Genomic DNA, 24319 nt, shown 5'->3' with positions numbered 1-24319 from the left:
TCCCTAGGATATGGGGGGTGCAATGGGCCCCCCCAAGACCAGGGCTCCCCAGGACACGGTGGGTGCAATCCCCCCCCCCCCTCAAGACCAGGGCTCCCCTGGACATGATGGGTGCAATGCCCCCCCAAGACCAGTACTCCCTGGGACACAGTGGGTGTAATGGGCCCCCCCAAGACCAGGGCTCCCCAGGACACAGTGGGTGCAATGGGCCCCTAAGGCTGAGGCTCCCCAGGAGGTGGTGGGTGCAATGCCCCCCCAAGACCAGTACTCCCTGGGAGGCGGTGGGTGCAATGGCCCCCCCGATGCCGGGGCTCGCTGGCAGAACTGGCCAGGAGGTGGTCCGTGCAATGCCCCCATACGCCATAGCTGCTGGGAGGTGCTCCCTCTTCCACCCCCCCGCCCCGTGCAGCAGATCACCAGGATACTGGGCTGAGCTGGCGGGGAGATGCTCCGTCCAGCCCCACCTCCTGCAGCTGGACGTGGGGTTTTTCACGTCCGAGATGGCTGGCCGTAACGCAAGTGTCCCCCCCCACTCCGGAGCTGGGTTGCTGGGACAAACGCTCCAGCTTTTCGGCCAGCAGACAGTTAAACGCGACGCCTGGCCGTGTGCTGTTTGTGACACCCTGGGAATGTGTCCTGGCGGTGCCAAGGCTGGCGCTGGCCTTCGGGCTGGCTTGGAAAGACGTGGCCCCACCGGTGGGAGGAGGTGAGCAAAAACCGGGGGCTGACCGAGGGTCTGGACACTGCCTGGAAGGTGCTTTTGGAAGCAGCTGCCTCAAAACCTACGCCATCGTCGGAGGGGGCTCGCTGCGCGCTCATTTTTTGCTGTGCAAATGTTGCTGACCCGTGCAGGAAAGCCTCGGATGGTAATAGTAACAGAGGATGCAAAGCTCCGCTGGTCTGGAGCCTTGTGCGCATATATATGCTCTATATAATTCCTTATACTCATACAGTAATTACTGATTTCAGCATGTAGATCTCTCTCCAGTTAATCCCAAGCTGGGTTAATTATCAAAATTAGAGGTTTCCATAAGTTGCACCAGACGTGTCTAGTGCTGCGGTTGTGACTCCGCTGAGCAGTTGCAGGCGGCAGCCTGAACACTGGGTTATCTGTTGGGTTTCTGAGCCCTGGTTTGGCATTTTGGATGGTGCCCCATAGCTGTCACCCAGCATTTATGAAATGGTCGTCTGCAGCCCGTTTCACAGGAAAGGCAAAGAAATTCAGCGGTTTGGCCGGGGTTGCATGGAAAGGTACGAGTGGGGCCAAGAATTAAACTTTTTTTTTCCATGCTTAGTATAGTATATTAGCTGATGTAGAAATTAAGAAAAAAAAAAAAAAGCCAATCAATAAAGCACCTTGAAACTTGTTAGCAGTTGTCAGTACGCAGTGTGCTTGCCTTGATCTTCCTGCAGTTATCTGTCTTGTCTATGTCTTTTCTGTTCTTTAATCCTTACATTGCAGCTTGCCCGGATCAGGAAGGCTCCCTACCCTCAGGGCATAGAAACTTCTGCCTGGCATCCTAAAAATGCTATTGCTGGATCTTTGCAACCTACAGCTGTGAGGGGATTGCTGCTGAACTACAGCTGGCTCTGTAGTGGATTAGAAGAAATTAATTTTCAAAGCGCAGTAGCTCCACCGAAGAGTTTAGGGACAAAAGAGGGAAATGCAAAACAGGCAGAATATAGAAGTGGGCAGAGCAGCAAGCTTACCGAAGGAATTAATTTTGCTGGATCGCGTCAAAGAAGTGTTTTCTTTGGTGTTAACCCCATTAGGGGGTTGAACTGAACCCCTGTGGTTACAAGCTGCTTAATATTTGCCTCTGTGCTTGCTGGTTGAAGGAGCTGGTGGTGTAGGATTCAAACATTAGAACAATCACGTCGTGCTGAGAAGCGCAGCACTGCCCGGGGTCCGCTCCTGAGCGCGGTGTCCTACACCCCAGCCCGCTCCCCTCCCCTGCCACAATTTTGTTTGCAGCTTCTTTGGAGTGAAATCTCCTTTTCTGAAGGCTGGGGAAGTGTGAAGCTCTTGCTCCCTGGTTCGCATCCCTGCTCGCGGGAGAGTTGCCATGCATCCCCCAAGGAGTGCTGGAAAATGGAGAGTTTCTAGATGATTGCTTGGAGCGATGCTCCCCAGGCTAGTGCACACGGAGTTGAGCTAAAATGTTTGCTTTCTTCTTGCTTATTTTTTTTGGCCCCTAAACCATGTGTTTTGCTGGCCAGGGCCCTGTCCAGCCTGTTGCTCCACGGTTAGGGAGGCGTTTTCTCAGAAGGTGGGAAGCTCAAAACTGCAGCTTCATTGGCAGCTGAACCAACATCATAACTGGTGGTGGTGGCGAGGAGTTACAAGCCAACGTCACAGCTCCTCTCCTGTGGTGGAGAGGAGGAGAGGGATGCTCCTGCCTTCCCCTGCTGCTGGGCCCATAGTCCTGCCTGTCCCTGGGACCCTTCAGGATCAATTCCTGCAGGTTTAGCTGCTTTCTGGAGAGGACCAGCCTTGTGCTGGCAGAGGGTGAAGGTGATGGCGAGGAGAAAGGAGAAGAAGAGACCTCCTCGCCTGGGAAAGGGGGGAGCTGCGCCTAGGGCAGAGCTGGAGCTGGAGCCCGGAGATGAACCCGGGTTTGCTCTTTGGAAGCAGGTGCTTCCAGTTGTGCGAAGGGGAGGCAATGCCGGAGCGTCCTCTTCCCAGCGCTGTCGCACACATTTTCTGGTGAAGACTGTGCGGGCTTTGGTTGGCTCCTGTCATCCCTGTGGATCTCAGCTTGGACCCCAGCTGGGACCATGGTGCCTGGGGACCCTGCAGAGAAATGGGGAGCTGTGGGCAGACCACGCTCACTGTGTAGTTGTTTTTATGGTCTTCTATTTCATAGAATAGTTTGGGTTGGGAGGAACCTTTAAAGGTCATCTAGTCCAACCCTACTGCAACGAGCAGGGACATCTTCAACTAGATCAGGTTGCTCAGAGCCCCGTCCAACCTGACCTTGGATGTTTCCAGGGATGGGGCATCCACCCCCTCTCTGGGCAACCTGGGCCAGCCATCCTCATCGTAAAAAATTTCTCCCTTTGATTTGCCCAAATTGCCACAGAGCTAAAATCAGTATACAGTGGAAGCTAGGGGTGCAGTTAAGGTTTGGATGCAGAAGTGGGGTTAAATAACTCCTTGAACTGTGCTGGGCTCTGGAGTTATCACTAGCTCTTTCCTTGGCACGGTGTCGGTGTGATAGGTGCTTCTGGGATGGCATTTCAGGGTCTGCTCTGCCTTTCTTGGTTGCTGCCAGTGGAAGTCGCTGCTGAAGCGGGGTAGGAGTCCTGGGCACTTGCATCGTGTTGGATGAACGTTTGCACCCTGGTTGAAATGGAATAACTCAGTCATGCAAAGGAACGGGAGGGCACCGGAGAGCTCCTCTGAGCACTCAGATGTGTGGTGTGACAGAGGTATTAAATACCCTTCGATTAAGGAAAAAATGCCAAATTTAACAGTTTTGGCTTTAGAAGCCCGTCAGTTTTCCCTGGCTGCTTAACCACTGCTTGCATGTTGTCATCCCAGGAGAGCAATGCTTTTGTCTAGTAATTAACGCTTAAGCAGTCCAAGCTAGTTTCCATTTGTCAGACAATTAATAAACACATCATCTCCTTGACGTATCACTCTGCTCATTTAGCGCTAGGGGATTTTATATAAATCCTGGATTTGGAGCTGGTATTTCTTGCCATCAGGACTTTTGGGTTTTTTTTTGGCTTCAGCTGCAGAAATGGGGAGCTCGTGTGTGGAAGGCAGGGGCAATGCGGACCAAGAGGGGAAGCAGCTCTCCAGCAGCTTTCCGCTGGGGTGCTTGGACATGTGGGCTGGCTCCAGCATCTTGTGCATGGAGATTTAAAAATACAGGGTGTTTTGGCTCTGTCTGCCAGTCGTGACGTTCCTGTTGTACAGTAAGGGACCCCCTTGTTCCCCCCCAAACAGGATAAAAGCGTGCTGGGTGCAGAGAAGGGGAAGTGTTAGGAAAAGTACACCCGCTTTTTTTCCCCTTCCTTATTTTGCATTTGCTTTTTCCAATAAGCTGACCTCAGGCTCTGTCCTCGGGGTCCTAGTGAGTGCTGGCCTTGCTTGCAGGGTTGGATCTTGCTTGTAGGGTTGGATCTGGCAGTGCCCTACCCTGCCCAGGGAGACCTTCCAGGCCTGTCCCTTCCCCGATACGCATCTTAGAAAGCCGAAAGCCATGCTGTAGCTCTCTGCATGAAGGGAGAAACCTGGTTTTCCTAACCCAGCTCAGGCAGGCTGCAGCTTTGGCAGCAGTCAGCCCGCGGGCAGGTTGTGCGGAGGCACGTCTTGCTCAGAGCGGAGGTTCAAGGAGATGAAGAGCGAGGAGGGTGGGAAGAGCTGCTGTTGGTGTTTTCCATCCCTAACCTGCTCCTGCGACCCCGGGGTTTGAGCAGCACGTTTCCAACGCATCCATTTTACGTTCCTGCGCTGCAAGGGACAGCCACTGTCCCTAGATGAGGGCTGAGCAACCTGATCTGGTTGAAGATGTCCCTGCTCATGGCAGGGGGTTGGACTAGATGACCTTGACAGGTCCCTTCCAACCCAAACCATTCTAGGATTTGACGGAAGAGGGATTGGACACGGGCATCCTTTGACCAAAGCCGGTTTCCAAACTGTAGGAGACACTGGGATACAATGGTGGGGGCTGGGAAGTTTTTCACATCACGGCTTTGCTCTCTATTCGGTGGCCGAAGTACTGTATTGCTTGAAACGTGAAAGCGTGCTTGTGTCACCCAAGGCATCAACGACCTGGTGGTGCCAGAGCGTGTCGTGTTGAGTTGGAAGCACCTCTGCCAAAGGCTTCGTGGTTAATCTAAGCTGTTTGTCCTGCCTAATAGGCAATCCCAAGTAAGGGATGATTGTTTTTTCTCCCCCTCCCAGACATGCCGTCTGTATATTCTACCTAGTTCTTCGTGCTCTGGACACTATAGAGGATGACATGACCATCAGCTTAGATGTAAAGGTTCCGATGCTGCACGAGTTTCACTCTTACCTCTATCAACCGGAGTGGAAATACATGGAGAGCAAGGAGAAGGACCGGCAGGTGCTCGAGGACTTCCCAACGGTAAGACGTCCACCTCCTTGCTTCAGCTGCCTCGTGTCACCTTTGCGTGCGCGGTTGTCTCTCCACGTTACGCCTGAGCTCTTCAGTCCCTGGTCAGCCCGTAGCTCTTCCAAAGAGCTACATCACCCGCACGCGGGGCTGGATGCAGAGCTGGAGCGAGAAACCCAAACATTGTGCAACTCTCTATACGAGCCAAAGGTAATCTGGCTGTGGAAAAGTGCCAGCTCTAAAAAGCAGCTCTTTGCCTCCCCTGTTGGAAGAGTAAACGGCCATCGCCTCGTGGAGAGTGGTTCGCGTTTGTTGCCCAACGCTGTGCGTTGCCTGGGTTGGGTGTCCTGTGACCCCCAACAGATAGGGAGAGGAGGAAAGCTTGTCTGGCATTCGGCTTATGGATGGACCAGCGTTTGTAGCGGTCCTGCAGGATCGGCTCTAGACTTACAGGAGTCTGTCTGCAAATCTTTGACATGCATATAAGATGAAAAGCACCTTCACTGTTAGTAACAATACTTCCCAAGCGCTGCCTGGGGATTGCTTGGGGTCAGAAGCTCCTCAGGGGCCAGGCTGGGCTCTGCTGAGTGGGGATGGAGACATCTGGTTTCAGTGAGGGCTCAAGGACCGGGCCTTGGTGGATGCTGCAGGTCTGCCCTTGCTCACGTTGATCAAGAACAGCTGGGTTTATTTTTTAGGGGTTTTTTTAAGCTCTGTTTGAGAAAAAAAATATAATGGTTATAGTGAGGAGCATTTCATTTTCAGAGGAAGTTCTGTTTTATTCAGCTTTTTACCATTTTAAATTTATTCGACCCTTACCGGGCTTTTCCTAACAGTGGGAATGAGATAATTGTTAGGGAAACTGAGGTGTGTTGTAACTTTTGATGCTCAGCCTTGGGATAGCAGGGGTGTGTGCTGTAGGAGATCGCTGTGTCAGGGGATTCTTGATGTATATAGTGATAGAGATATGGTAGGTAGGCCAATGGCTTGGTACTTTAGAAAAGCTTTTGAGAAGGTATTTATGGCACTTCGTTGTTCTCTCTTGGTGCGTATGTGTTATTCACTTGGGCAATCTGACTTCATGTGCAGGTATGATTTTAATAATACTTGGCAGAGGTGTGCTTGCAGGTCATGCTTCTCTGTGTAATGGATTGCAGCCATTGAGACAGAAGCAGAGTCGATACGCTTATTTTACAGACAGACAGACTCAGGGCAAGGACATTCCAGCAGCCGTGGACAGAGTCAGGAGGAGAGCCTGGATCTGCAGCGGTGTCTGAGCTGTAATCATTTGGACCGCTGTCCTTATCGGAAACGCACCCTGGGCTGGCTGTAGTTACCCACTGATGGACAGTAAAGCTCAGCACAATAAAACGTGATGCTCCACAGGTTTGGGAAGGGGAGGATGAACTTTTAAATTTTTTTCAGTGTGAGAGCGATTGAGTCACTGAATCATGTTATTGGACATGCAGAAGGCTTTCACACTTTCTGTGTTGCTTGATGCCTTTCCAGTTGTGCAAAACGTGCCCTGCGGAGCCAGAACTGGAGAGGGCTCAAGAGAACAGAGGACCAGAAACCTCCCTGTCTTTTCCTGTGGTTGGCATGATGGAGTGCTCTCACAAATTAAAAAAAACCCAACAACTCTGTGCACCAAGCATAGCTAGTTTTGTCCTGCAGCTCCCAGATGATACCAGTCCAAGGCTATGGAGCCTTCCCAAAAATATTGCTGTGTCTGATCTACCGCCAGAGACCATACCGTTTAGACTGAGAACAGGCTGAGTCTGTGCTTTAAGGGCCTTGAAACAATTCTGGTTGTGGGAGTTGTCCTAGACCTCCAGCCAGGGTGGGATAAGAGCCTGGTAAACAGTCTTTTTCTGATTTCTTTATAAATGTTGAGCTTTGCTATTTTTTCCTGACGCTGGTTTTTTTTTTTTTTTTCCTCATGGTGGTTTGTGCTGCAGATCTCCATGGAGTTCAGGAAGCTGTCAAAGGTCTACCAGGATGTGATTTCGGATATTTGCCACAAGATGGGTGTTGGGATGGCGGAGTTCTTGGAGAAGAAGGTGGACTCTCAGCATGAGTGGGATAAGGTAAGTCAGCCCAAACAGACGAGCGGACTGAACGTGAGTAGGGTCCACCTCGTCTCTGTGGAAAGAAGAGACAGAGCATCCCTGAGGGAAGAGAGGGTTCAGCCGGTTAAGGGAGGCTGTATGGGCTTGGGAAGGCTTTGAGAGACTGCTGGTCCTGTGGGTAACAGGAAGATGGCGTGGATTGTCGGTGTTGCCCACCAGCACGTGTTTTGGGTGAACCATCACGTCAGCTGTTCCCCTGTGGTCAGTTCATTCAGCTGCTGGAGAGGCAGAGTGGCATCTTGGTGGGACATCCTTGGTGTTTGCTGGGCAAGGGAAAGCTGAGGCATCCCGGGGAGCGCCATGAGGACCTGCAGAAAATGTACCGTCAATTATCTCTTGAGCATCACTTTTGTAAAACTCAATGTGGCAAATAGGCAGCTCTTTGTAATTGCTCCTTTTATCTTGTTTTTTTTCCTGCCCCTTCCCCTCTCGGTGCCTCGCAGTATTGTCACTACGTTGCCGGGCTGGTGGGGATAGGACTTTCCCGTCTCTTCTCTGCATCAGAGCTAGAAGACCCTATCGTTGGGCAGGACACGGAGCTGGCCAACTCCATGGGCCTCTTCCTGCAGAAAACGAACATCATCCGTGACTATCTGGAGGACCAGCTGGAGGGAAGGGAGTTCTGGCCCAGAGAGGTGAGGGGAAGCACCGCTTTGGGGTGAGCGTTTCTGCTGTGCCTTTTAGGAAATGCACTAAGGCTGAAGGTACTGTCGTTGCTGCTCTGATACAGTGAGTTGCATCCTCTCTTTGGGGGAGTTCCTGCTGGAATTTCCTTTGAAACACACAAAGCCAGGGTTTTTTCCCACTGTTTGTTGGTGTCCCTTGACAGTCTTTCATACTTCTGTCCAAGACCTGTAATGGATGGAGCCAACCATCCGTGCTTGCCAGGACACCTGTCTCAGGAATGCATTACAGGATGCATAGCAGAAGCTGCACAGCTAAAATTGTGTTGTCTCTCATGTCCCTTTAAATCAAAGTTAACAGGAGGGACTTGACGGTCTGCTTTAATTTTATTAAGACCCTAGAGTAAAACTGTGCTGCATAAGATCGCTACTGTTGGTTGTATATCTTCTTGATAATAACAGTTCTTCTAATGGCAGCTGGCTGAGAAGTTCCACATCTATCTACAGCTTTCTGAGTAGAGGTGTGGGGATGAGGGGATGCCTCCCCACACTGCCGAGAACTTGTTGCGCAGCTTTTTTCCCCTCTCTGTTATGTTGGTTCTAGGAATGAGGGATGGTAAGACTGGGTGAGACCTCAAGAGGTTACCTAATCTGTCCCCAAAGGCAAGATCGGCTCTGCCTGTGCCTGACAGATGCTTGTCTGCTCTTTTTGAGGCCCTCCAAGAATTTTTCTCTCCCTTTTCCATGTGGCTTACCTGTCTTGTAGAGCATTTCTTGATCTCAGCCTGATGTGTGAGGTGTCTTTTCCTTGCCCCGCCTAGAGAAGATGTGGATTTGAGTTGCATCCTTTTTCTTTGCAATCCCTTTGTATATGCAAAGGCCACTGTCATGTCTCCACAGCTTGCCCACCCTTCTTTTTTTTAGCCTAGTAAGCCCAAATCCTTCAAGGCTTTCATGGGTCTCTGGTGGTTCTTGGCACTCTCCCAGACCTCAGACTGTTATTGATGTCTTTTACGGCATAAATGTACCTTCCAACTTGTGAGTCCTTATCTTAATGTTTAGGTTTGGAGCAGATACGCAAAGAAGCTGTCAGATCTTGCCAAACCAGAAAACATTGATATGGCTGTCCAGTGTCTGAATGAGCTCATCACCAATGCCCTCCACCATGTCCCTGATGTCCTTACATACTTATCCCGCCTGAAAAACCAAAGTGTCTTCAACTTCTGCGCTATCCCCCAGGTGAGTTATGTTCTCAGGTGGTTCTTCATTGTCTGCAGCCCAGCTGATGAGAAGTTGGAGGTGAAGGAGGTTACGTATCGTGTCGGCATTAGCCTGTTTTATTCTCCATCTCTTCTATCTCTTCCTTCTTTCCTGGTACCTACCATTTCTGCTGTCGGTGAGATTGTGGCTCCACTCCGGAGTGTCTTGCCATCGATTTCACTAGGGCCAAGGTTACTGCCTTGGCAAGCTCCTCCCAATGCGGTAAGGGCTCTTTGTGTTTCTCCTTAGGTGATGGCTATTGCCACGTTGGCTGCCTGCTATAACAACAAGCAGGTGTTCAGGGGCGTCGTGAAGATCCGGAAGGGACAAGCTGTCACTCTAATGATGGATGCCACAAACATACAAGCTGTCAAAGCCATCATGTACCAGTACGTGGAAGAGGTAAGTCAATCAGTTTGCTTTAAGTCATTTCTGGCTGGTCCTGTCCTCATTCCTGGTGTGGAATTGGGAAGACACATGAATCTGTTAATCCTTTCCTTACATCTCTAAGTCAGTTCAGTGGTGCCAGGACACAGTGACCCTGACGTGGTTTTGGCTTGGACCCAACTGGGTGCTTGGTGTGTTCCCTTGAACATGCCCTTGGTCTGTGCCTGTGTTGAGAGGCAGAGACGGAGGTCCTGCCGTCCTTTTGGTGGAGAACCAGAAGAGTCAGCTGTCACAGCACGGGACTTCCCTTGTCCTCTGTGTCTGCTCAGCCCCTTTCCCACAACATACTTCTTCTGAACCGGGTACCTCATCTCCCCATGGGCTGCTCCAGCGAGCGGCCTTCTTTTCTCGGTGTCTGTAGTTGCAGCTGGCAGCATGATGTGGTGGTTGTTTCCTTGTGCTCCACGGCCAACAGTAAATGAGGGCAGCTCTTTGCATGTTGTTAAAGCAGTGGGACCCCTGGCTTCAGGGTACTGTGGAGGCTAAAAGTTCACCTGGAGGAACAACTGGTGGATGGATTCATGGGAGGAAAAAAAAAAAAGAAACCACTCAAGAAAACCAAAACCCAAATCCATCGTGGGCTGTTCAGTAAAAAGATGTTGCTTCTGCATCAGGGAGACCCCAAACCATGGGTTATTAGAGCTCCCTTTGCAGGCTGGCCAACCCCATGGCAAGGGACAGTGACACCTTAGCCCAGGGTCTCTGCTTGTGCATGTGTCCCTAAGACTCGTGCAGACAAGTATCTCAAAGACCATCGGGTTTGCAGACCGTGAAGAGAAAACCCCAAGGACCCTGGGGGTTATCTAATGGAGGCGGCCATTGCCTGGCAGTCACACCGGCTGCTGGTCACACTGGGGTGTCCTCACTGGTTTGGGGTGGGCTGCAGCACACCGGCGGCAAGGGTAGCTGGGCAAGAACCGCTGGCCCCAGCAACGCCACTGGTGGTTGAGGGATTGTGTCTGAAGCCGTGCGGTCCATCTCCCATCATGGGGTGCCCTCAAGAGGCTGCTTGGCTTAATGCACCTCTCAAGGGAAACGGACCGTGGCCCCATCCAGCCATCCCTTGCAGCTGGTCCTTGCTCCATGGCAGACCACCGCTGAGGTTGCTGTTGAGGACACAGTGGTCCCTGAAGGCTTCCTCTTCCACCCGGTGGTCCCGTTTGTCTCCTCAGCCTTGGGTGGGAACCGTAACTCCTCCTTCCTCCTTCCCCAGATCTACCAGAAGATCCCAAGCACGGACCCATCATCCAACAAGACGCAGCAGGTCATCGCCTCCATCCGCACCATGAGCTTGCCCGGCGGCCCCATGGCGTCGCGCCACCACTATTCCCCCATCTACCTGTCGTGTGCCATGCTCCTGGCCGCCCTGAGCTGGCAGTACCTCAGCACCATCTCCAAGGCCACCGAGGAGTACGTCCAGGCGGGCGAGAACTGATGGGCAAGCGGGTGGCCGGGGGGGAAGAGATGGTCGGTGGACGGGCGGCGGAGGCAGGAGGCTCCTCGTTCCCTGCTGGTGGGGATGGCCAGGCACCGGGGTGCCACGGGGCCTGGGACGGTGACGAGGACGGGACGCCGGTGAGCTGCAGCCCCGGGGCGATGGTGCGGCATTGCCGGACTCCGCTCCTCACCCCCCTTGCCGTCTGCTTGGATGGTTACAACCACTAACCGGAGTCTTATTGTTTGGGGTTGAATTTTTTTTTTTTTTTTTCCCCCCCCCTTCTTTCCTGTTGGGACGGTTTACCTGATATTTTTTTTTTTTTTTCTGGTTAGGATGGTTTTTAAATAGGAACTCCAGTTGCCTCTTTCCTTGCTTGAGATTTGAGACACCTTTCCAGCTCAGAGCTGAGCAAAACCTGGGTTTTGCCTCCCTTTCTTAGGCAGCCTCTTCCCCATCGCCTCTAGTGCCTGCTCTGCACTGGAAGGACACTGCTTTGGCTGGGAGAGGAACGTGCTTCCTTGTCCAGGGAAAAAGCTCTGGCCACCTTCTGGCCCTCAGCCCAGGCTGGTTGACATCCTGCAGCCTGGAAACAGGGAGAGGCAATCTTCACATTTCTGGTGTTGGGCTAAAGGAAGCTGCTAGGCTTGAAACAAGCCCTTTTAATGTTAAATAACAGAGGTGGGATGCTCTGTCCACTTTAACGTGCCCCTAGCTGAAAGCCATCTATTGCAGCTCCCTGCCCTCTGGCAGACGGCACCCTGCACTTGCAAAGCTTTGTGTTTCAGCGGCTGTGGGGGTGGTTCAAAGGAGAAGGGAGCTGCTTGCGTGGCCCTGAGCTGATAACCCCATGCCTGACTCCACTGCAGGGTCTGGGCTCTGCACTGCCCAAAGGCAGCGGCGATCCCTGCCACGGGCTGGGAAGGCTTGAGCCACCGAGGAGATGGCCTGGGTGGGTTTCCCCGGGTTTTTCCCCACTTGGCTCTAGCTCAGGAGGATGCTTTGGCTTAGACGGACGTGTAACTGGAAATGGCTTTCACTGCTGTTTTGAAACACATCAGCCTGGACTTACATGTGGGCTGTGTACCTCCTGGGAACAGCTTGGGTGAGAAGAAACAACACTTTAAAGGCAAGTCCCGTTTTCCTGGGGTGGAGTTTTGTTTTCTTGGTCCCTATCGCCCCCAAATGCTGCTTTGTCTTTGTGAAGGAGAGGACAGCCTGTGTCCTGGTGCAGGACGGAGCCAAGTCTACCAGGTATGGTGTGGTGGCCTTTGCAAGGCCAAGCGGACATGGCCAGACTGTTACTCAGAGGGAGGACCCCTACTCCACAAGTACCAATGTAGATAGTTTTAAGCTGTTGTTCAAGATAACTTGCGGTAGCTCTCTTTGTGCAGCTTCCTGTCTTGTTGAAATTAAAGTTTTCTTTGGGAAAAAAAAAAGGTAATTTTTTTTCTAGCTGTCATTTCTTTTACATTGGTAATTCCCCACCATGCTACAAGTTACAAGCCCTCAACTCAGGTGAAATGCAGGTGCTTCCTTGCTGCCACTTACAGGCATCACAGTAAAGCCTTGTGTGCCAAAGGAATAATTGTAACCAAGGTGAGAGACCGCTGAAGGTCAGTAAATTAACTTTTAATGGACCTTGCCCTGCAGACAGGAGCAGTGGCACTGCAGGCAGGCTCTCCAGGGCCTTGGTGCATCCTCCTCCCCCTGCAGAGATGCTGGGGGCAGTCCTGCCCCCAGTCTGGTCCATGGTGAAGCACCTTCCCCATCACCAGGAGTAGGCAATGCCCCGGGGCTGCTCAGGAGTTGGCACAAGTCACTTCGTCACCAGTATGGCCAGAGGACGGGGCTGGGACTGACCACGCTTGCATGAAGACAAAAGGGTCTCACCTGGCTTCCACAATGCACAGAACAGGAGACTAGGCTGAGGTGGTTTGAAGTCAAGCTGAAGCAACCAAAGGCCAGGAGACAAGACACTGGAGAAATCATTTATTGGCACGGTTGTTCCAATCATATACACCACAGCTCTGTCTCACTGGAGTCTGAGTAAGCAGAGGTAAGGGGCTATTTTACAGTGCAAAGGAGAGCCTGCTTCACGCATTTCAGGCCTGTAGCCTCAGCTCAGCAATATATTTTGTGCTTTAAAATAAAATTTAAAAAAAAAGCTCTTTCGCTCTTAGTGTTGGCAAATCATATGATTCCTCCTACGCAACTATCGCACATCCCCCCAGTAAGAAAAATAACAATTCTTTTCTTCTTCCTTAATGTCTGTGGCTCGAAAAGAAAAAAGCTTCAGTTGTGTGCAAGTTAGTCAGATACCTCCAAGCATCTGCATGAGCTCCCTGCAGCAGACCTGGGGAACATCCCTCACCTCTGCTCAGCGTTCAGCACCTGCAGTCCCCAAGCACCACACCAGGTAAGATGCAGCACTCTTGCCAAGGCACGACCCACTGCACACACCAAGCTGCCCCGCCACGGATAAAAAAAAAAAAAGTAATTTGCACTTTCCAGTGTCCTCCTAGATGTTGCAGGACATTTGATCAAAGGCTTGTGGAGCTCCAGGCAGGCCCTCTCTTAGGATCAATAACCCCAGGCTACAGCAGGAAAAAAAAAAGCAAATAAACAGCTGAGGAATGAGTGGTTTTAAAAGCAGCCGAATGGATGGAGCAGAGCAAGCGATGCACAAAGGACTTCTTGCAGGCAGGAAGGGGCATTACTGCAGCTCCGGCCAGAGCCAGCCCCACATGAAGTTCATCGGTATTTTGTCATTAATAGGTCTAAGTTCAGCCAATTCAAGGCACACGCTAACATACCCTGCTTATTTTAGGCGCTAACGGTCAGACCAACCCGGCCAGGGGTGCGCAATCTCCCCTGACCACGGCTTCCCAGCAAGATCCATCTCTGCTGCCCCACCAAGTCCCTCGTCCCAGCACAAAGCTACTGCTTCCTACCCTCCCAGTAACAGACTGGGCTGGAAGGGGTCCAGGCTAACCAAATACCATGGCACAAGAGGCCAGCGAGCCCTCCAGCAGTCCTTTGAGCAGGGAATGCCCCATAGCTGTGACCCACTGGGAGCAGAGGGCTTGCAGAGAGCAGTTCCACCTCCAGCTCCCCCACAATTAAAAAAAAAAAAAAAAAAAAAGATAAAAAGCTTTAATAAAGTAACCTCAACTATAGTCTCTTAGAAGGGGGGGGGCTCTGCACCCAACCCACTATCAGTTAAAAGTATAGGGGACTCAGGATTACTTGTGGTTTGATCAAAAGGGTTACACCCTCTTCCAGTACTGCTCCGTACTGGGGATGCCAGCCACGATCTCAGACTCGATGCCGCAGTGGTCCTCTCCTCGGAGAATTTTGAAGAAGCCTGGAAGCACACCAAGAGCAAAAGTCAACCTCCCCATCACGCCAAGGAGAACGGGGAAGGGGTTCCCTCCGGCAGCATCCAGGGGTGCCTCACCATTGTCCCCCCAGTCGGTGTTCCAGGAGTTGGCGGCCAGCCAGTACGGAGTGCCGTTGTCCACCCCCCAGCCCAGGATCCGGATCGCGTGGCCTCCAACCTGCTCGCCGGACACGTGCTGGTAGACCCCTGCAAGGCAACACGGCAAGACGTCAACGGGCACCCACCTCAGACTGCTGCCAGCGCGGGAGAAATTCCGTATCAAAGCCCAGAGACCAGCCGAGAAGTGGGTTTTTTTTTTTTTTTTTGGTTAAATGCAAACCTGAAGCTTAGTGTAGAGTCTGGAGGAAAGATTGATGCTAAGCGTCAGCTCGGCACGTGGGACACCCAGAGACACTCGGCAAGGAGCCCAAAAGGTGGCACATCCCAAGCAGTTCAGAACAGGGAACTGGGGTCCGCACCAGGAGAGCCATCTGCCAGGATTTTACCTAAAATCCTGGCTGTTGTTCTCAGCTGCAGTTCTGGGAGCTCCCCACTGGGGCTTCCTCCCTGAACCGGTCCCAAACACCTATTCCCCTTGCTGTAAACCAACGGATACGGGAGATGGTATCTGCCCATGTTCTTACAACACCAGATATTCAAGTGTGAACTTGAGATCTCCTTTCAGACTTGAGTAGAGGGAAAAGGGCCACAAAAAAATGGACCCTATGGATGAAGTCGGGAACCGGGCTCCCTACAGCCTCGGCGCTGATGCTCACCAGACTTGTACATCAGGAAGTCCTCATAGACAATAAAGGCTCCTTCCACCGGGCCGTTCTTGTAGATCTCAGCCATGATTTCCTTCTCGCTGTGGGGGACACCATAGGATGTGATGCCTAGAGAGAAAAAAAAAAAATAAATCCCACCATTAGTACGGCATTGTCAGGCCACACAGGTCTTGGGACAGCTGGACAGTGACCGCTTGGCATGCCCGTGCAAGAAGCCTTCTCCACTTCAAAGTTAAATTCAAACCCAGCTGACACAGCCAGGCAGGGAAATTGGGCTCCAACCATCCCTCTTCCAGAGGGAACAACTTAACCCGAGCCCTATTCTGTACCCAAAGACCTATTCCAGGCAGCTTCGGTGGGAAGTTTTCCCCTTGTACACCTTCACTTCCAAACCAAACCAAATTACTCGAGGCTAATACAAATCTCCAAGAAACAGCCGGACTCTCCTACAGGTATAGTGCTGGCTGCCACCAAGGAGTAGGAAGAAGGTGACTTTTACACGGGACCCCCCCAGGGCTCAGCACTACGCTCTTCAACCCAGGCATGTGCACCACGAGGACCCGGATCAGTTCCCCCATCTCCGTTGAGTCTCCGCAAACACAAACTCTGCATCTGCCAGGCTTGCTCCAGGACCACCCATCCTGAGGCCACAGAAAAAAAGCCACCATAAAACAGCTTAGAAAGAGGTCCAACCCCACCAAATTACCACTAGGAACAGCTCCGGAGCTGCCGTGCATCAAGCAGCAGCCAAGACCACCTCCCTTACCGTAGTGCTTGTCCTCCTTGTACGAGGGGGAGTAGCCAGGTTCGCAGTGCCGGCTGCACCGGGGGGTCTCCCCCCCTTCCCCGGTGCACGGCGGCCGGGAGCCGTTGACGTGGTGCTCGCAGGGTGGGATGGAGTAGGGACGGCAGCCTGTTGAGGACAGAGGGAGCATGAACTGGCTGTCCCCAAGCATCCAACAGCCATGCCGGAGAAGGCACCAGATGCCCTGAGAAAGGAGATGACGTTTCTGACCTAGAAACCCCGCGGATCAGTGGGGCGCGAGCAAAAGTAGGTCTGCCGCTGCCAGATGAGCAATCCCTGCGTCAGCAATGAGTTTGCCCTCTGGACCTGCTTCCCACCACCTCTGTCTTGACAAGGGGATGGAGAAGATGGAAACATGAACCAACTCATGGCCATGCTAGGAGGAGGTAGAGATTTCCAGTCTGGAAGTTACTTTTTGAGGGGGAAACATGTCAGGAAGACTCCTGCCCTCATCCCAAGTGTACTGAACTGGTCCAAAACCAGCAATAACAAAAAAATTCACAGCCTGATTCTTTCCTGCTATGGAAGCAGAAGCCTTGTGGGGTTGTTAAGTCTGGCTACTGTTCTCCCTTCCTGCATGGGCCTCCTGCCACTAGGTGCTGCTCAGGGACCCTTGTCCCAAAGGGTGACCAGAAGGAGCCCTGGGGCCAGGAGCAGCCAGCTGGGCTAGCACAGGTGTTTGAGCCCAGACCTGAAGGAGGCAGCAGCCACACAAGGATGCAGACCAGAAGAGAAGCACCCTGAAGGACATGAACCTGTAACTGAGCAGAGATGCTCCTCTTTGCTTTCACAAGGGCATCTGCCAGGACTTACCCACATGGGAATCGTAGAGACCCCCAGACACAAGGCCCCTCTCTGTCCAGTACCTCCACGCACCAGAGGGGTAACCACCGTTGCACCTGGAGAAAGAGACAGAAGTTCCAGCACGTCGAACCTTTTTAAGTCTGTCCCTGCCTTCCTCAGGATTTCTAGGCCTCAAGACACCAAAGCCTCAGGGCAAGAAGGAGCTAAGAGCACCCATGCCTCCAAATCCCGAAGCAGTGATGCCTCCTTACCAGGTCCCCGGTCACCCTCTGCTGCCAGGAGTGGCAGAAGCCACACGACTTGGAGACCCAGCTCCCCACCCTGCTCTCGACAACTGCAAAAGCCACAGGCAAAAGGCTTGTGCCTGAGAACCAAGGCTTTGGGGCGATTAAAAAGATCCTTCCGTTGGCTTAGGCAGCTGCCAACTCTGTATGGGAAAGCATCGTTACATGCTTGCTCTTCCTCCACCAGCCATCATCACCCACTACTCCTGGGGGCAGGACGCATCCCAGAGGGACTTTCAGTCCATGCAGTCACCTTTATGTTCCCACCTAACTCCAGCATCTACGGCACAAACCGCTGGTGGGGCTTCCTGCTCATTAGGGAGACGAGGAAGACAGGGCTGAAACGATCAGCCTCTTCGGGTTGTGTCCCTGCTCCTCCCACCCACCTTTTAAGTGCCCAAGAACCACGAGCAGCTCACCCCATGCCGCACTCGAAGCCGCAGCACGACAGCAAGTCCTCCGCCGAGACCTCCACGCTCACCTTGGCGTTTGTGTGAACGCAGATTCTGTCTGAAATCGCTTCTACGGCGCCAAAAGCCTGCGGGCAGCCCCAAAAACCCGAGGGAAGACCGTTAGAGCTGGCCATGGGAGAGAAGCCAGGCAACCTTCTGGCAATGAGTGCAGCAAACATGAGCCCAGCTGGGAGAAACCCACCAAGAAGCTCAGACACTGCAGGATCCCCCGTGTCCCCCCATTTATGCAGTTCAGCAGCAAACTCAACAGCATGGGTTTTGTCCGGCAAAGTCTGTATCGACACAACCTTAAACCGCCCGTGCTCTTACCCAGCAAGAGCCACAGGAGCCCTGGTCTCTTATCTCATTGATGGTAGGACAGTTGGGCCACTGCGTCCGCGCGTCGAAGTTATCGGGCAGCTCCATGTCTGCAGCAAAATCTACCCTGCGAGTGAGAAGAGGGAAGTCTGTTACAGGAACACCAGCGTAACAGGACTGGATGCACAGGACTTTCCAACCTCCTCTGAAGGTGACCTGGAGGACAAAGGCTCTTGTTGTTTGCTTTCTGGAGGAGAATAAATACTCCTGAAGTCCTCAGACCGGGTCAGCAGCTCCTCCAGGGTTTTGAGTTTCAAGGAGTACAAATTACACGATTGGTCAAGTATCTGGCAGGACAGAGGACGGATGTTTCCCCCATGCATGCTTCTGTGCTTAATTCCATGCAAGATGTCCACCAGGCTGCACCCAGGAGAACCCCACTCACAGTCTGCCAGGAGACCCTCACCCACTCCAGACACACCAGGAGCACCCACACAAGCTTTTACAGGGCCCTCATCTTCTTCTCCCAGCACTCACCTCTCGGGAAGCTTGGGCCCACCCAGGAAGGTGCCGCAGAGCTTCTTCACATAGCTCATGTCAGTGTTGTGGAAGTTGTGCCCTGCCTGGGAAAGAGACACAGAGAAACGGGATGTGACTCTTCACAGCCACCAAGTGCAGTGCTGGGACCAGCCTGGTGCTCCAGATCTCCCTCAAGCCCAACCAGTGTCTGACACTTGCTATAAAACCCAGGGGCCAAGAGCCAACGTACCTATAGACACAGACCACAGCCCCTTCCAGCATCACGAGCAGTAAGCTAAGGTCCAGCTCTAGGCTTTGGCCACAGCAGCCCGGCCAAGGAGGGTTTGGCCAGGTCGTCGATATAGCTTGACACTTGCTGCTCATTTCCAGCCTCCCACAGAGTTTCCTCCTCTTAGCTATTGCTCCTACTCTACAAATTCATCAGTGCTTTGCTCCAAAGAGAAGCTCCACAGTTACTGTCACTGCGGGAATCCCTGACAGCATCAACTCACTGGAGAAGTCACCTGGGACCAAGGCTGGTTTGATGCAGCCACCGTGGTGAGACTCCCAAAGCTCAGCTATTGAGTCCCACAAAGAGATTGTTGACAATGCATCCAAAAAAAAAAACCCCCCCCCCCCCAAAACCAACCCGGTACTCACCTTCCAGGTGGTGTTGAGCTTGTTTATGTGGTTGACCAAGTCGCTGGAGAGAGGAGGGTAGTAAGGAATGCTGCGAGCGTTAGCGAAGGCCACCAGGACACACAGGATGGACACGGACGGCCACATCTTGGCTACAGAACGGGACACTCCACCTGCAGCCAGATTTAGGCATCATTGGAAACCTTCCCAAAGCGTGCTCGGACCGCGAGCAAGGGCTTGCCAGAAGGACTGTCACAGCAACACGTGGGAGCGTAAAACACATGGCTGCACCAAGTCCCTCCCAATCCTGATTTACCCCAAAGGTCAGGAAAGACGCAGAGGCAGACTAATAACCCTCCTCCTGCAGCTCAGGAGATATCAGACAAGGCAACCCTGTTTGTTGACCACTGCAGGATTAGTAGCGGCAGGAAAATATCTTTTGTAGCAGATCCAAGGGATTTGGAGGGTATTAACAGCTGTGTTTACTTCCACAAAAATGGAGAATAAGGACTAGAAAGAATAAGTGACATCTCACCTCCACGGCAAACTGCAGGCAGGGCTGCAGCCGCGGCGACTTGCTAGCCCCCGCCCCAGTGTGATGCTCTTCCCTTTGAAGATCTCACTCCAAATCACATTTTTGGACTTTATGGCCTCATTTTGGCCAGCCCGTTGCCCTGGGGACCCTGATCGGGGTCACAGTCCTGGGGTAGTGAGCCCCTGCCCATGCAGAGGGGGGGTCCGCATGCACTGGAGCTGCTCGTGGCTGCTGCCTGCGCTCCCCTCCCTCCGGGGCTTTTCACGAGGGAGGCTGTGAAGCCACATCCCTTAACACAGGGCACCAGAAAAGTCCCAATTTGGGGAATAGAGATGCAGGAAAAATCCAGGAGCACAGCAAGGGTGGACCACAGCCTCCCGTGCAGGAGCACGAGCATCACCCAGCCCAAAGATGCTCCAGAGCTGGGTGGTTTCTCTGCTCTCCTGCCTCCTTTAACCCAATTCACATTAAATCGCCCAACTCCAATTTAACCCCGAAAACCAGCAGAAACCGCTTGCTCCACATCCCCAAGCCTGACTCAGACACACAGCCGGACCACGAGCTGCTCGACCTCTGCAAACACAGCAGAGCACCCTCCTCCCAAAACCTCCCAGCTCCCCTTCCACCAACCCCACATCCACCCCGACGAGCTCCAAGCCTGACAAGCGACCCGAGACCTCAGCCAGTCCACGGTAGCCTGAACAGCAGAGATATTTAGGCTTTAATTCCTACTCATCTCAGCGAGCTGAACGTGTAATCACCTTTGCGAGCCTGGGCTTAAACCCTTCTGGGCAAATTACACCCGAGCAGCCGGACACGCAGCTCTCCGGCCCCGCGGCAGCCCAGCTCGCTGAGCAGGGTCAGGAGATGGGAAGACGCACGGGCATTTCCATGCAGGCTGCCTCCACCCACTCACAGCCAAGTTTAGCCTTTCCAGAGAAAAAAACCCAGCAGGAGTGTCCTACTTTCTGCCAGCAACAAGCCCGGGCAGCTGCAGCTAACTGTATAAAGGGGCTTTTTTTTTTTTTTTTTCCTTCCTTCTCCTCCTTTCACCATTTATTTATTTTCCTTCCCACTCTCTCAGCCCAAAAGCTAGTTGAGTTTCAGCAGCGTATGGGTCCTCCTACCCCCAGATCTCACCTCTTTGAAGGTGTTCCATGCGTATTTGCTTGCTTAGAGGTTTCTCACGGGCGAGGGACTCGCTGGCACTGCTGATGTCCCTGCCATGCTCCCCTGCTCATGCAGCAGAAAGGAGGTTACACCCAGAAAAACAAATACACATTTCTAAGGCTACTGTAGTTTTTGCCTTGTGCCCCTTCAACATGGCTATAGGAAGCCTATAGGTGACCAGCCTGACCCGAAATACCTTTTCTAATCTAAAATCTTTTTTAAAAAAAAATCCAAAACCTAAACCCCAAAGCCTCTGTACTTCCTGCAGTCAACTTCATATTTCCTGTAGCACAGAAAGGAGGCTTTTGAGGCCAGAAGCCACCTGATACACTTTCGTTTTCAGCAGGATGCTTGTAAATTTGCTGACACGCTGAAACCCGCCCGCAAAGCCTCCCACAGCAATACGGCTGCTTGCACCGAGCTCTTGATGGACGGACACAGGAGATCTGACATCCTCAGGTTACCAGACCACACCGGCTGCAGGCTGTGAGCTCCAGGCAACCTGAAACCCAACTGAAAAAAGACACCAGGCAGTTTCCCCTCCGACAGCCGCTCGGTTTTATAAGCTCTGCTGCATTGCATCCGCGCCGTGACATGGCTGACGGCCAGCAAACCCAGCGAGACATTGCCCAGCGCAACCCAAATAGCTGGGAGCCAGTCCGTTGTTTTCGGCAAAGAAGCCTCTTGCCAAGTCTCCCATGGGCATGAGGGCTCCCTAGGGGCTATGAGAGAGTTGGGGTTGTTCAGCCTGGAGAAGAGAAGGCTCTGGGCACACCTTATTGCGGCTTTCCAGTACCTAAAGGAGCTTATAAGAAAGATGGGGACAGACTTTTTAGTAGGGCCTGTAGCGATAGGACAAGGGGTAATGGGTTTAAACTAAAAGAGGGTAGAATCAGACTAGATGCAAGGAAGAAATTTTTTATCCTGAGGATGGTGAGATGCTGGCCCAGGTTGCCCAGAGAGGTGGTAGCTGCCCCATCCCCAAAAACATTCAAGGTCAGGTTGGACAGGGCTGTGAGCAACCTGAGCTAGTTGAAGATGTCCCTGCTCGTTGCAGTGGGGTTGGACGAGATGACCTTTAAAGGTCCCTTCCCACCCAAACCGTTCTGTGATTCTATGAAGTCTCCTGTGGGCCTGAAGTCTCAGGGGGGAGCTGATAACTCTCAGCTGGATGGTACGGAGTATCCCAAGACCTGGGTGGAGAGGGAAGGGGAAATCCTTGATCTCATGCAATTTCTTCCTCCCTAACCCCCCCGGCTTTAGCAAGCACCCTGCGTACAGCAAATCTATAGAGAGCACAGGCACAGGCCTCACAGGATGAATTTCCACCGAGAGCAAGTCACTTGCAGCCGGAGGCATGCCGACCCCAGTGGCAACGCAGCAAGTAAGAAAAGGCTGCTGGTTTCCCCATCGCCCTCCTTTCCCCACTGCCACGATAGAGTAAGACGCTTCCCGTGGCAGCGTTATCTCCCGCCCGCTTCCCCCACCACCGCTATCTCCTCCGCACACACCTCCCTCCCCGCTGAAGCCCAACGGCTTGAAAACAGAAGCGAAGCTTGGCTGTTGGACTTAAGGCACAGCAGCTTCACCCTGGTAAATTCTCTAGATGGTTGGAGGATGTTTGGGGCTTGCAAAGAGCCCCCCAAACTGCTCTACCTCTTCTTGGGCTGCAGACCCGGGAGCTGAGAACAAGTCCCCTGCCTTGGGATCCAAAGTATCTGGTAATGCAATTTCTTGAAGGACAAGCAAGAAATAACTCCAGAAAGCTGCTACCCACTAGCACACCTGACCCTGGGTAGGACTCTCTCAATTCAGCCAGCTGGTTGCTTTAAAAAGAAGAAATTTGGGCCACCTGAGTGCAGCCCTTGAGCGTCCCCCTCCCAGCTGGTGAGGAGGAAGCACTGAGGCTGAAGGCTCTCCAACACGAGCTGCTCAGAGCAGCTGCAGCATGCGAGGGAGGAGAGCATCCGAAGCGAGATGGCTGCGGCTGGCGCTGCACCACCCACCCGCAGTCCCTCTGCGCTGCATCGGCGCAGGCAGAGAGATGGGGAGGGGGTGACATCACCCAGGTGCCTTCTCCATCCCTTCTGACCAGGAGATCTTGGAGCCAGCAGCAGTTCCCTGCCTGCTTTCTCAAGGACAGAGCTCCGACTACTTGGACCACGTTATGCCAGAGATCAGGAGGGTCCCACCGCCTCCTCCCAGCGGCCAAGGGAGATGCAGAGTCCCACCGCGAAGGTCTTCTCCACATCACCCAGAAATCAAAGCCCACAAGTCCCATTTAACCGGGCACTTCTCTGCACAATCAAAAAAAAAAACCAAACCACCCCCAAACAGGCTATTCAAAGCCCAGCTCACATGACTCAGTTTAGGCAGGTCAGGCCATGAGATAAGTCACAGCCCTGAAGTACCTGCCAGCTCCTCCAAACCCCTCCAGGCACAGACAAGGCACCCACACACCCTCTTCCAAGGCTGGGAGGAAGATAAAAGCTGTCCCACCCCCCCAGCTCCAACACCCCCACCCCTCCTGGGTGAGAGGTACTCAGCAAAGCCCAAGTCATGTGTCCTCCACCAGCAAGAAGCCCTTTACCCAAGCTGAGCTTTGTCCTTTGTTCTGGCTGCCAGGATTTGTGCGTGACTCTAAGCCACAATAAAGCAAGCCTGTAAACAAAGCAATCCAGCTTAGCTTGCTGCACCGCCAGGTTAGCTTGGTGGTCCCACAGGCATGCACCAAACTCATGGCCTGGTGACTTCATTACAGCCATTGTCAAAGCTTGATTTTTTTGTCATCCTTTAAAAAAAAAAAAGCAGCATGAGGCACTCTTCCCCACACCCATTCCTTTCCAGGAAAGCCAAATCATTAGCACAGGTTAGGCATCTGGCAAAAGAAATACACCTTGAGACAAAGTTGCAGCGCTCGCCTCTACAGCTTACATTCACAGAAAGCGCAAGATTCTTCCCAAATGGAGCTGCACTGATTTTTTTTTTTTTTTCCTCCCCCCCTTCTTCTTCTTCTCACAGGCCAATCCACAAACCAGAGCCTTGCACAAGACCTCAGCTGCTGCAGCAGCCACCCTGCGCTACTGAAATTCCTTACCCTCACCCTCAACTTTGCAACCTGGAGGTAAATACAAGAAGGAAGCGATCTTTGCTATCTCATGCCCGCAGCACAACCCTGAGAGTGCGATATACGGCCAACAGATATATTGCACGCCAGATATATTGCAGGACAGAGAGATGCGAGGCAGCTTTTACCCAGCACCATCTCCAAGCCATGGCCCTGGTGCAGACCCAAGCTCAGCCCCGCATCACGGGATGTTCCCAGAAGCCCTTCAGCGGGTGCCAAACCGACCTCCTTAGCGTCAGCTGACGAGCAGGGCTGGGGTTTGGGTTGTTTTTTTTTTTTCTTCTGTCTTCATCATGAAAACAAGGTTTCCTCTCCCCTCCCCTCCCCCTCACAGCTGAAGCTTTGCTGGTTTTGAGACGCACTGAGGGTTTTAACGGCGTTCTCCCTGCGACCCACCGAGCCGCAGAGCATCCCTCCCGGCCCCACCACGGCCAAAAAAACCCAAAACCCAAACCCAGCTGGAAAACGTGGGAAACGCTCCTGCTGCCCCTCGGGGAAGGGGTTCGCCGCCCCCCCCC

At 52.8% G+C, this 24319-nt stretch overlaps 2 protein-coding genes across 5 annotated transcripts; one reads left to right on the top strand and one right to left on the bottom strand.

Moving 5' to 3' along the window:
• The first annotated feature begins 4797 nt into the window (after positions 1-4797).
• FDFT1 (farnesyl-diphosphate farnesyltransferase 1) lies at positions 4798-11198 on the top strand. Of its 2 annotated transcripts, none has more exons than XM_010583125.1 (6): positions 4798-5099; positions 7046-7174; positions 7660-7851; positions 8902-9078; positions 9349-9501; positions 10760-11198. In XM_010583125.1, exons 1-6 carry the CDS (start codon positions 4890-4892, stop codon positions 10979-10981), a joined length of 1083 nt encoding a protein of 360 aa, XP_010581427.1. In that variant the 5' UTR covers positions 4798-4889; the 3' UTR covers positions 10982-11198. The 2 variants fall into 2 exon arrangements, with proteins under 2 accessions (XP_010581427.1, XP_010581428.1); XM_010583126.1 differs by lacking the exon at positions 10760-11198 and adding an exon at positions 9611-9753.
• A 1508-nt stretch (positions 11199-12706) lies between these two features.
• Positions 12707-22047, bottom strand: CTSB (cathepsin B). 3 transcript variants are annotated; one of them, XM_010583121.1, is made up of 9 exons: positions 18991-19142; positions 18349-18434; positions 17824-17938; positions 17461-17579; positions 16767-16852; positions 15915-16061; positions 15140-15256; positions 14231-14570; positions 12707-12945 (listed from the first exon to the last, which is right to left on the bottom strand). In XM_010583121.1, exons 1-8 carry the CDS (start codon positions 19114-19116, stop codon positions 14251-14253), a joined length of 1116 nt encoding a protein of 371 aa, XP_010581423.1. In that variant the 5' UTR covers positions 19117-19142; the 3' UTR covers positions 12707-12945; positions 14231-14250. The 3 variants fall into 3 exon arrangements, with proteins under 3 accessions (XP_010581423.1, XP_010581424.1, XP_010581426.1); XM_010583122.1 differs by lacking the exon at positions 12707-12945 and adding an exon at positions 21989-22047 and having other exon boundaries at positions 12955-14570; XM_010583124.1 differs by lacking the exon at positions 12707-12945 and having other exon boundaries at positions 14123-14348; positions 14442-14570.
• Positions 22048-24319: the final 2272 nt, after the last annotated feature.

The sequence above is a fragment of the Haliaeetus leucocephalus genome, unplaced genomic scaffold, assembly GCF_000737465.1.
Source record: "Haliaeetus leucocephalus isolate CR32 unplaced genomic scaffold, Haliaeetus_leucocephalus-4.0 Scaffold871, whole genome shotgun sequence".
In the NCBI taxonomy this organism is placed as follows: Eukaryota; Metazoa; Chordata; class Aves; order Accipitriformes; family Accipitridae; genus Haliaeetus; species Haliaeetus leucocephalus.
The sequence above is the reverse complement of the archived record's forward strand: the minus strand, read 5'-3'. Positions and strand labels throughout refer to the sequence as shown.

Excerpts from the sequence above, each read along its gene's own strand:
- FDFT1 (XM_010583125.1), top strand. The coding sequence starts at position 4,890 with ATGATTGTTTTTTCTCCCCCTCCCAGACATGCCGTCTGTATATTCTAC. Across the intron at positions 7,175-7,659 it reads CTCAGCATGAGTGGGATAAG|TATTGTCACTACGTTGCCGG; the intron begins GTAAGTCAGCCC and ends GGTGCCTCGCAG. Across the intron at positions 9,502-10,759 it reads TGTACCAGTACGTGGAAGAG|ATCTACCAGAAGATCCCAAG; the intron begins GTAAGTCAATCA and ends CTCCTTCCCCAG.
- CTSB (XM_010583122.1), bottom strand. The coding sequence starts at position 19,116 with ATGTGGCCGTCCGTGTCCATCCTGTGTGTCCTGGTGGCCTTCGCTAAC. Across the intron at positions 18,435-18,990 it reads AGCTCAACACCACCTGGAAG|GCAGGGCACAACTTCCACAA; the intron begins GTGAGTACCGGG and ends TCTCTTTCCCAG. Across the intron at positions 16,853-17,460 it reads GGCTTCGAGTGCGGCATGGG|GTGCAACGGTGGTTACCCCT; the intron begins GTGAGCTGCTCG and ends CTCTTTCTCCAG.